This window comes from Micropterus salmoides, unplaced genomic scaffold (genome assembly GCF_014851395.1).
Source record: "Micropterus salmoides isolate LMB-PRFRI ecotype aquatic unplaced genomic scaffold, ASM1485139v1 Ms_hic_scaffold_19, whole genome shotgun sequence".
Taxonomy (NCBI): Eukaryota; Metazoa; Chordata; class Actinopteri; order Centrarchiformes; family Centrarchidae; genus Micropterus; species Micropterus salmoides.
The window spans coordinates 29,088,683-29,101,224 of NW_024041039.1; the positions used below are offsets into that span (position 1 = coordinate 29,088,683).

General features: G+C 39.5%; 1 protein-coding gene across 1 annotated transcript in view; it reads left to right on the forward strand.

Annotated features, from left to right (window-relative positions):
- The window catches only part of LOC119910947 (neurexin-3a-like), a 214,598-nt gene that overhangs the window by 79,556 nt on the left and 122,500 nt on the right, over positions 1 to 12,542 (forward strand). Inside the window, exon 6 of the mRNA XM_038729815.1 lies at positions 5,200 to 5,361. Within this exon, the coding sequence (XP_038585743.1) occupies positions 5,200 to 5,361 (162 nt within the window). The remainder of the gene's footprint in view (positions 1 to 5,199; positions 5,362 to 12,542) is intronic.

Here is a 12,542-nt window from a genome sequence, read left to right on the forward strand (position 1 = left end):
GCTAAAAGTTCTGCATGGATCTATTTTGAATCCATCAATGAATTCACTGATTGTGGCGCTTCCAATGAAATGAACAGATTTCAATCTAAAATGTAGCTGTAAGAAATTCTGTGAAAGTGTTACCATCATCATCTTATGGGATCTTTATGTACGATAGTGAAACCCAAATGTTTTAAATTGATAGCTCTCTATATAGCTCGCCATTTGGACCACTGTGCAAAGCAGTTTATTGCAGCAAATGATTTTGGTGTTATGCTGTTTAAACTGAATTTTCTTTCTGAATCTAATTACATATATCTATATTTCTTACTGGCTTTTAATTGTTTCTAGGTCTGATTTTCTCACTGTCTGTCATCTTAACTCTTTCTCTATTGTCATGACATTGCTGCACATTTAAAGGCTCTTTCCTTTATCTCTTTCCATTTGTTCTTCCTACTGCTATATCTTTCTGTGGACAGACGTTTTATGGGGTGATCAGAGGGAGAGGCTCTAGTCACCCAAGACCTCTGCTAATTACATAAGTGCAAATGAAAGGTTTGAAAAAATAGCAGATAAAACATAAAAAGTAACCTAAACTGACTGTTGACTTTAGTTAAGGTTGTAATCTTTTCAAAATTTCAGTCCTGGTTGGTTTGATGACAGGCTACAAGTGGTAACAGCAAGTGCACATTAATATTACAGCAAGCAGCTACTTTGTCAGGAATACAAAAGGGGAACAGCTGGTTTATCTGTTTACAGTGCAGTCAAACAAACTCACATTGGTTAAATAAAAAGTAATTCAATAATAATTGCAACCACGATCTAATTCTATGCAGCACACGATTCAGCAGATTTTTACACAACAGCAGGTCCCAGTAAAAGGAGTAGTTCCTGAGCAGTTGGAGGTCGCCTGCAGCTCATTTTCTAACCGCTAACCGTGGCTGCTCCTGACTCTTCCGCTACTCACAGACAGACTTACAACTCGTCCACTGACAAAAAATGACCAAAGATGTCTTGTTTTGTTAGATCCCGATCAGCGCTTACCTCGGTGACCAATCCATTGTGTTTCCTGGGACTGCTTCACAACAGAAGCCACCTTGTATTGACAGATGGATGCTTTTAATGCGAAGCAGCAGCAGTAGGAAACAGTGCGTTAGCATTTGCACTAACTTAATCCAGCTCTGATACAGCAGTAGCGGAGTAAACACAGTGAGGCTGATATCAATGAGATCAAATTACAAAGAGTAACAATGGATTACATACTGCTTTGTTTCCTATCAATCCCTCATGTTTAGGTAGTCAATTTCAATCATGTATGGGAAATGCAGATTCTCTTAGTTAAAATGAAAACTGCCGTTTTGGCCCTGATCCCGATCTGAGTCCTTTGATATCAAGTATCTGCCAAAATCAAGTCTGAACCGATATGATATTTACCTAGATGAGACAGGATAGAAATGAGTTTATCTGCAAATGACTTTTGGTGCCAAAAAAGCTTGTATTAGGCACAATGACATATAGACAGATAACAGCTGTAACCTTCTAAATTTGGCACACCTTGTCTTTTACAAGGTACTTGTTCCAAATACTTGAGATCCTGGCACCAAGACCAGAGTTTATCGAGACCAAGACAAGACCACGACTTTTAGGGGCTGAGACCAAGTCGAGACCAAGACCGAGGGAGGGTGAGACCGAATCAAGACCAATACCAGTTCCCCAAACTATTTGAAACACAATAAAATGTGGAACGAGATCATAGGTACTTATCAAATTGACCCTAAAAGATCCACATTCCCAAAACACCCACATACAAACACTAACAGCTGAAATCAATCAACATCTTTATTAAACACTCCTTTTCTGACCTTACCATCGTGGGGAGGGGGGACAGTCATTAATGGGAACAACACAATTTTATTTAGGGTTATTATTGGTTTCATTTGAAGCAATAAGTTTTACATCCGATCAAAGTTAGGATGTTAATAAATCAGACGATGCACAAGCAATTTATTGATATTCCCAAAGTTATGGTCTTGACTGGTCTTGAAATAAAATCCCGATTCCCCAATGACCGAGACAAGACCGAGTACAAATGAGTTGAGTATGCAGAACGTCTTTGCTAGTGGGAAGTAAGTTTACCAAATCTGTGTATTTTGCTAATCCAGGTGTCATAACTCACATCGTTGCAACCAAATAATTTTTACATTTACATACTCATCATGTGCAATCAACATTCTGCACTGTAGAACCCAGCAGTAAAGAAGAGCAGCTGTACAACATTGGCAAGTTTTAGTGTACAAATCACAGAAGAGTGAAGAAAGGATAAATATGCCTTGATCAGCAAGGAACTTCAAGGGACATTTCCTTTCAAGTGCTTTTGAGCAAGACACCACAGATGTAAGAACCTCTGTAAGATGACAAACATCTTTGAATGTTTTTGGGAAACAAGGCCAAGTATGCCCTGATTTCTATTCCAATCCTCTGTTTCTACCTCCTACCTACCTACCCTATCTACTCTAAGTATTTCTTACTAACATGTGTACTAACTCCCTCAATTTTCACCATTTTGTTTTCATTTGATTTGCTTTAATTTATTAAAAAACACTTCTATGAATTCGTTTCTCACCCACCCCACCTTTCTACAAAGCAAACAGCCATTGGATACGCTATGGTAAACACACTGCATTGTATGGTAGATATCATTCTTTTTGTCATTTTTTTTGTTTTCTGTGTGCTTCTTCCCTTCTTTCACTTCTGTGCATCGAGATACCATTTCCCAAAAATCAAGAAATTGGTTTTGTATTTCTCAGCTTTTATGTTGGTTTTACTTTTCTTGTCCCTCTATCCATTCTCCTGGGTCATTTCTGCTTTCCTTTTTAATCTCTTCTGCTTCATTACAGATTTTCCTATTAAATGGTTTTTCATGGTAATATTGTGGAAACTGTTAGGAGAGTACAAGAACCAAAAAAGAAAGAAAAAACCCACAGTGGAACTCTTAACTTGTGTCCTATTCACTATGTGTATGAAAAGATAAGAAAACTGGATTCTAATTGGTCTTGAAATTTCTTGAATATTTGGACATTTTGAAAGTCTAAAATACTTAGAACTAAGAACAGAGGATAATTTTGGGGGTCAGACTACAAATACTCAATCAAGCATCCCAAGTTTTAGAAGTAGTATATCACGTATCAAAAGTGAATGTACTTACCATATAGTATAGACCCTTTTAGCTTTGTATTATTTGCGTTGTATTATAGGGGAGACTGGTATGGTTGTAACACTTTTTGTTTCAGGAACTAAAACTTGCTGATTTTTTTAGCTAGAGTTCTAAAACCTTTATACAAATACCCACATTTGTTCACTACACATGGCACCAATTCAGTCATCTACAAGATATGACAGACCTCGTGAGTTGAACAATGTTTCTCTCTCACTGTAACAGACTTTGTCTGATGACTCACACACATGCATGTGTATGTAAATCTAAGCTATAGAATAACCTTAATTAACAGTATACTTAATAAATACTACAATGTACTTAACATCCTTAAGTCTAACAAAAAAGAGGAGTGTGTCTGTGTGTGTCAATGTGTGTAAATGTCACAGTCAGTGCTTGAAGTTGGCCGGTACTCACCGGTACTCTGTACACATACGCCGTACAAGCACTTCTATATTTTACTCTTTGGCGTACTGGGACATTTTTATGTGCACCAGAATTTCTCACAAGCTGCCTGTACACTTCTCTGCCCTCTCCACCGGCGAAGACGTAAGGAAACGATTGCGAGCCGATGCACAAGCCAACATGTGAACGACATTGCTGGTAACCCTGGAGTGCCGGCTTGGTGGGCCCAGATACTGTAAAGGGCACTCTGTAAAATATTAAAATCAAGAAAGTCCCTCGTGAATATAGAGCACTTTTTAAAGAAGTGTTACAACCCACCCCACCCCTGTCAGCCATGTTTAGCTAGCTGTTTTAGCATAGTGGTTTGAAATTAGAAAGGAAAAAAGCATCACATTTTGCCTAAGAAAGTACATTTCAATCTAATATACAGTAAGTGAAAGAATTTTATCTGCAACAGTATAGATACTAAAAAATATATTTAAAAATTTACTTTCTGACCTCAAAATCAGTTTTTTCTATATATATTCGGAATGTACATGTTTTCTGACTTGATGACCACCATGCCTAATCGCAGAGGAAGTAGGTAAATATGATGATCACATAACTTATCTCCAATTGGTGGAATTGGTTTTGTTACAACTCTCCCCATGTTACAACCATACCCAGTCTCCCCTAAACTGTATATGCAGTATTAATGTATTATTATTACTGTCAAAATTAACAAAACAAGAAACATTTTAACGTTGAGGAGATTGTTACTATGTTATGTAGTACTTTGTTTATAAACGGATCAAATGTTCTGAAGAGCAACAACAAATAAATGTAGTAGTAAGAAGAAGCATAAAATGAAATACTTAAGTCCAAGTACATAAATATTATACACTACATGAATGAACGTACATTGTACTTTATTTTACTCTGTTATTTTCCACATCTGCTTGTCAATTTCTTGTCAAAGGTCTGAGGTTTCGTCATCATTGGGTTTTCACTACTTTACATTATTCCCAGACTGATGCCCTGCAGTGTGGGTCTTTACTCTGTCGTATGTCCTGCATGTTTGCGTTACATTTTGTGTGACTTGCCACTAGCTCCTCCTTCCTGTCTGTTAGTTTGTGAGTGTTTTTTTTTGTCTGCTCCTGCATGTTGCTTCTGTTACCACACACACACACACACACACACACACACACACACACACACACACACACACACACACACACACACACACACACGAAGATGAATATCATTGCATGTTTGTCGGTGTCTGGAGCTAAATTCACCCAGTTAACATCTTTGTTTTGACATTTTACTAAACCTTCATACCTATCAATAGTTTCAACACCCACATGTACCATCTACTAACTCACATCAAAAATAAAGAAAATTGTGGGCTGGCAGATTTTCTTTATATCTGTCTTCTTTAATCCATAACACAGGTAAAACCATCACCAAGTCTGGTATTTATAGTTCATATATAGTATAATTTGAGTATAATACGTGAGTGACCTCAAAAACAACACTGTAGGCTTCTTCTTCTTCTTCTGTCCTTAAAATCCAAGGAAAACATTCTGTTGTCCCCCTCACTGTTCACTCCTCATTGTCAGGTGACAATATCAGTGGATGGGATTCTGACCACCACGGGTTACACCCAGGAAGACTACACCATGCTGGGCTCTGATGACTTCTTCTATGTGGGTGGAAGCCCTAGCACCGCTGACCTGCCTGGATCTCCAGTGAGCAACAACTTCATGGGCTGTCTCAAGGAGGTAAAATATTGGATCCATTGTTTACATTTAGTGAAATGTGGTGCTGTAGTGAATATTGCTTGCTAAACAGCTCTTTTTCATTTTGAATTGGGAATGTTTAGATGTGTTTATATTATAATTTTTCAATCAATTACCATTTAAATATAAGGTATTACTTTTTCCGCTAGATCTTTTTTTCCCCGATGAAAATGTTCATGCTACGAAAGTGTGCTATGCTGAGCCAGTATCTGCAATCATATCTTTATTTAGCCATGTTGTGTAGATCTAAACAAGGGGCCCCTCTGGTAACAAAAAGGGCCTTATGGAGGTGAGGGTTTGAAAGGAGTCCCACTATAAGAACCGTGTTGGCGTGAAGTTAAGCTGCTGTGCCTTGTGCGTAAAGCACACAACATCTCTCTTAATGGGGAGACGCTTTACCCTATTCACCTACCCGGAAATTAATAAAACGTGATTATCTCATACCCTTTTCCAAGGTAAATGGTAGGTCCACCTCCCAAAACTCTGCCCGCAAACAGTGGTGCACTCAGTTATTGCTCGCACAATGTCTTCATGTGTTTCCCCAAGCGTGGAACAGTTTTTCAAGTTGAAATGAGGGTTGCAACATTGTAATCAGCTGCGTCAGCATGGTCCTAAAGCCTTCATTTAAGTTGATCGTGTTATCAATGGTCTTTATTAAAATATTTTATTGACTATAGCATACATATAATTACAGACTTCGGGACCTCGGTGACCTCTTAGCTGGTTACGGCCATGTGTACTACTACATATGTTTTAGCATTTCCTCATTAAAAAGGGATTGATACATAACAACCCACATCCCCATGTAATATTATGGTACAAAATGCCTCTTTTTTGTTACCGTTTCTACCTGCCCATCATGATTTATGACTTGTGTTTGCAGTCCTGGCTAATGCTCATTGTGACACCAGATCAGATAAATTAACACATAAGGTTCAGTAGTGCAGCATGACCTGCTCTTAGCGGAATATACTTTGTTTTCTTTTTCCTCACTGGGTCTGTGTAGTGCTGATGATGCATGGTGAGGTTACCAAAACTGTCCAAAATTACCAATGTCCGTCAGTCCAAATGACTTCATGTTAATACCACTTGGTTTGTTTGTCAGTGTAAACACAAACCAGACCAGAACCAAAAGACAATAATGGATAATTTATTTTCCTTTGGTCCGGAACAAATGAATGGAACCACAGTGAGAAAGCGACCTAAACCACAGCTTCAAGCTATACCACAGAATCAACTGTGCTCCATACCCATCTTGTAGTTCCTAGTAGCTCAGGGTGTAAACCTTTATTATTATAAAATAATTATTAATCATTATTATAATTATTATAAAATGTATTTATAATTTTACAATAATTATAATATTATAAATTTTAAATGTATTTTAAAATTTGTTATTTAAATAAAATACAGCGAACATGAGAAAGTTGGCGTGTGTGACCATGTGGATGGCTCGTCAGTCAAAAATGGTGGAAGCTTAAGCAAAGGTTCGAGACCCAAAATGACAGAGACCTCCTCCTGTCTTCACCAAAATGGCGTGGAACACAGCTGGAGTTTAGGCCACAGCTATGGGTCTCAGATGTGTGAGTGTGTGTGTGTGTGTGTGTGTGTGTGTGTGTGTGTGTGTGTCTGTAGGCTAGTATAAGAAAAGAGAAATAGGCACACAAAGCAAGGTCTATAAGATCCAGGTTGCCACGGCTAGGTAAAATGTAAGTAACAGGTAAAAATACAAAAATTGTCACTTATCACACAGAAACCTGTAATGTTATCTTGTCTATAACAAACACGACAAAAGAAAACAGTCCACCGCATTAAGGTCTTCACCTGCGGAAATAAAGTTCAGTGCTGAAATGGGATTAGGGTTACTTCCTGTGGCAACGGCAGTTACAGTGGAAAGGCAAGGAGAAAATGGTGTGCTCTCGCTTTTTGGGTATAGTGACGTCATGGCGGCACCACAGGAGGCTCCGGCACTCCTGTGAGGTTTTGCCCAGTAAAAATACAGTATTTGAGTTCCTTTTAAAGACCAGAGGGGCTTTCAGGCTGTTTATTTGTTCAAGGCTTTTGGCTTCACATGCAGACCGCTTTGTTAAGGTCTTTTCACTGACACATTTCAAAAGTGCTTAGCACTTAACATACCAAACCGTTCAACAACATTCAGTGCTTCCACTTTAACTGACATTTCAACTGCTATCAGCAGTCATCCAGTTTCCACATTACATATTAACCCACATTTCAAATCATCTTGGCCTTCAAATTATGCTTCAGCTGCTCTGACTAAACTCCAGACACTTTCTATTCAACCCTTTTCAGTGCTGACATTTCAACTCCTTACAGTGCTTGCACCTTATCTGCTTTTTGTTTTATCATTACAACTTCAAATAACACAACTGTTTTCAGTGGTTATGCTTAAAACAGTAACAGATGTCAACTGCTCTCAGCACTTTCACTTCATACTGCTTTCATCGCTTACACATCAGCTGACACTTCAACTCTTTTGAGTACATCACTAGCTAAACTGTTTCTATGCAACAATCAAAGGAGAAATCAGAATCAGAAATACTAAGATACTAAACATAACACAATAACTTTTTCAGAAAAACATTGCATATTTGCATGTTATATTTTATGTTATTCATGTATTTACATATATTTCTATACAAATAGAACAATAAACCTATTTTTGGCTGTCTTCATTTTGCTTGACCTTCCTACTGCCATTAAATCTCATTGGAGCCTTCAGAAGAACAATTTCAGGGTGTAAGAATTGCTCCATTTAGTTAACCCGTACACATAAACACACACACACAAATATGCTGTTCCCGCAAGCTGATGATGTCATATTTTAGCACTTGTTTGGAGGCAGTCGCTGCAGCATGGCAGCAAGAACCCGGCTTTCTCTGACACACACAGAGTACACAGCATCATACGAGCCGCAGGGAGATGGAGGAAGTGGCGCAGTAGCCATTTAATCCCCCCTGGCCTACTTCCTGCTCTGTGCCATACTGGGGAGGTTTGCAATTCCCTGTACCACCCACCCCTGACACGCACACACACACACGTCCAGATACAAATAGAAACACACACACACACAAGGATGCACATAAGGTTTGAGTCCCTTATTTCCTCATCACAAAACACAGAGATATGAAGGATAAAGGTGATGTCACATAACAAATATCTCACACACACACACACACACACACACACACACACACACACACACACACACACACAACTAATAATGTCTAAAGCAACTCAACCTAAAACTGTGCATAAGCACAGCACTTTATTTACAATATTTCAGGGTTGATTTATGAACTCAGTAATCTGCAGGTCAAGCAGCACAGGGAAATGAAAACAGCGCATTCATCATTTTCAAATAAATAAAGGTTTGTTACGGTCATCAAATGATCAAATAAATCAGCATATTTGGGGTGGGGGTGTGGATGGGATTAAAGTAAAGTGTAACTGGATTATTTTGCTCAAAACTAGTAGTTGGTTGGGTTATAACACAAAGATACTGTCTGTTAATGTCTCAAAATATAAATATTTGTATTTACATTGAAACTGGATCTTGCCTGTATGCACAGAATTTATTGGAACAGCCTTTTTGTATTAAACAGTAGACGTTTAGCTGCTCAGAAATATACAAAATAATATATTTGAACCAAACAGAAAGTACAAGGCAAGAGTACAAGGCAAGATCTAAAATTACTTTACATATGATTTATAAGCATAATTATGGAATTAATTCAAGATGGACATACAGTAGACAGTCAGTTGTAAAGCCATAATATCAAAGCTTCAAAATCTGAATCTGCCTTTTGTTCTCCACAGCATCAAATAATACACACATGCACAGGCATTCATTTTTGCACTGGTCACAAACACACTGTGAGACTGTCATCATACGGTCTCCCTCATACAGTCACACACATTCTGCCCACCTCCTAATCACAGGCCCACCCACCCACACATGTGCAGCACCCACCATCTCCCTCTGTCTGCTGTCCTGCACTCTGTGGTTCTCCACTCCCTGCCATTAAGGCTAATTTGCCTGCTGCCAATGCTCTTGTCCTCGCCATCTACAGAGCGGCATTATGGATAAATGTTTTGTTACCATGGCACCAGGTACTGGTCGCAGTCGGTAGCCCCCATGGCTGCTGGCCCATGATTATTATGCCTTTCATAAGCCAGCAATTACAGAGAAAGCCTACATCTCAAAACCTACAAAATACATAATAGCCTACAATAACACATAATTGCTATAATTGTCATTGTCATTACACCTCCATCATCCACTCAAATGGAGCCTTCTGGCTATACCTGTATACTGTAGCCAAAGAAACACAAAAGACGAGTTTACAGACTGATCACTGAGGATGAGCAAAACAGCACTGACTGCTGTTCTCAGTTTCCTCCAGTGGCAGTGATTTGTTACTGTATTTAAATGTTTTTCTTTCATTTAAACCACTATTAAGCTTTCTGATTTCTCTTCCACTAAAAAGGTTTCCCAAAAGCAGTTTAATTTCATAAACGCTAACTTTTGATCTCATTTTAGCGAGGGGGAGTCTCTGGTACCTAGTCATGCACTGGTGGCATTCCACCAAGTGCATTTACTCAAGTACTGTGCTCACAATGTCCAGCTCCTTGTCCCAAAGACATTATGATTAATGGACGAAGCCACTCCGTGGGTTTGAATGGAGGGCAGTGAAGCCAATTTTTGTACTATGTAGTACTACTTTATGGTTACTTCCTATTGGCTCCAGGGTCTACTGCGCATGATCGTGCAGCATAAGATGCTGCTTAGTGATGTAGAGCAACGGCAGAAACACCGTATTCGTGGTAGCTGCGTGTCTGACTTGGATTGTGAGTTTAATGCTTTGTTCCAGGCAACTCGGAACTGGGAAATTTCCGACCTCCAACTAGAAAAACTATCCGGGAACGCCACTTGAAGTCTGATTTCCTACTTGTGAACTGGGAGAAAAAATATGTACCCCGACTTCACAAAACAATGTCTGCGCCCCTGGAAGCACACTCTGTAAATGGTAAACCATAAACTAAAAAGCAACAAAGTACATTTGCATGTATTTAAATTAAAATAATACATACGGTCATATAGTAAAACCTGTTCTGGATGTACATTGATATAGAAATACGTTGGGCCTATTAGGTAGCTGGCTACAGTAAAGACTCTCATAAAGTCATTACAGTTCTCTGCATAAAAGTTATTGTTAAAAATGCCAAAACATTAGGAAGTATAACCTACAACACTGACTGACTTGAGGGTTACCAACTGATGTAGCTAGAGGGGTACACAGAACTAGTAAAGATGCTATTTATGTCAGTTGTTTGCATTAAAACTGCCATACTTTTAATTAACACCTAAAACATTGCTGAGGGTGCAAGTGTGTGTACACTTTGTCACGGTCAGCCATGGTTTTCGTTCACTTTTGGCGTCGGCACCACCATGCACCTGGAACGCTTTGATGTCAGTGGATATTTCAACTGGAAATGTCCCAGTTCCAGTGTGGAACGTGGCATAATATCTGACTTGCCAAATACCAACGTAGCGTCACTAATTGCCAGTATTTGTTATCTAAACAATACGGTTACGTCTCTCATGTGCGACGGGATGTCGCAGGGTCATGACGTCTATTTTGGGCCAACATGGAACCCTCAATGCAGGCTTTGGCCAGCTTCACTGTTTGAACTCTCGCTTACCCCCTTGCTCTGTCTGTCTCTTCAGCCACAGCTCCACTTTCCTAGGCCCCTTAAATATGTTATGACAGCTCAGAAGGGGAAAGGGAAGCAACATAAACCAGATGGATTTTGGTATATTAAAGTTATTAATTTTTACAGAGAGTTTAACAAAAGCAACCAAAAGAAAGGGGCAAGTGGGTTCTGCGTAAACAATTGAAAACAATATAACAAAAGGAGACCTCTAGAAACGAGATTACTAACAAACAGCTAAAACAAAAGCAGGTGTGCTGCTCCAATCGACATCCCCGGACGACAAGCAGGACATCGCTGGCAGTGGCCAGACCGATCTTCAGCAAGGAGCCACACCGCCTGATTAGTAATATCACAGTTAAACACATACAAACAGCGGCAGCCGTAACAAATGTTATTCTTTCCCTGACCACCAGATGCCCTCTGACTTTTCGCCTGTCGTTCCAGATCCGGCCACTCACATCTTCCTTTGCAATCGCCTCATTCCCTCACCCATCAGCCACTCTCTATGTATACCGGTTCACCTTTTTTGTTCCTTTCTCAGTTTGACCTAGTTAGTTGCTATATCTTGTCTTACCTTGTGTTTTGATTTTGAGCTTCTGTGATCTGTGAGTCATCCAGTTGCTTCTGTCTGCATTTGGGTCCAATCCTGCATTTTTCCGACAGTAGGCTACTTAAGTAAAACTGAGGTACTTTTACTTATTTCTTTTCAGTGTTGCTTCTACTGTACTACTTCTCCTCTTCCGCTCTCCAGAGGGAAATGCTGCACTTTCTCCTCCTATATTTATTTTACAGCTATAGTTACTTGTTATATATTTACAATGTACTATCCAAAATTACTTCGATTTACAAAGACACCAGCTTATAAAATGTTGCAGTTGCAGTCAAACCAACGTTGGTTTGACTGCAACTGAACGCTCCGCTACAAAGATATCGCTAATGGGAGACATGACTCTGCACCCCTCACATTAAAAACTAGAATTTCCACAAGTGAGAAAGCGTCTGACGCAACAATCATGTTGTGTGCTCCAAATATAAGATAACTGGTATCCGTCTGGATGTTAATGGCTAGACAGCCAGCGGGGCCTTCAAACTGATCACCTGTGTGCAGTGCTGAATTGGACCAGTAATGTTGGCTACTCTTCACAGTTATGTTACTACATTTTTGGCGTACCGGGACTTTTCTTGAAAGTCTGGCACATATTACAAGCTGCTCCTACTCTTCGCTGTCCTCTCCAGGTTTATCAGGTTCTCTAGGCTCTATGTGCTGTAACCTGTTCCCGTTCTTGCCAATTGCTAATCTCTGTCGGAGACAGACGAGGGAGAAGCTCGGGTGCTTTTCATACAGCCGTGGCAAAGTAGCTGTCAGCTCACTTTTTGTGAACCGACCAATCACAATCGGAATGGGGCGGGACATTGATGATGCACAC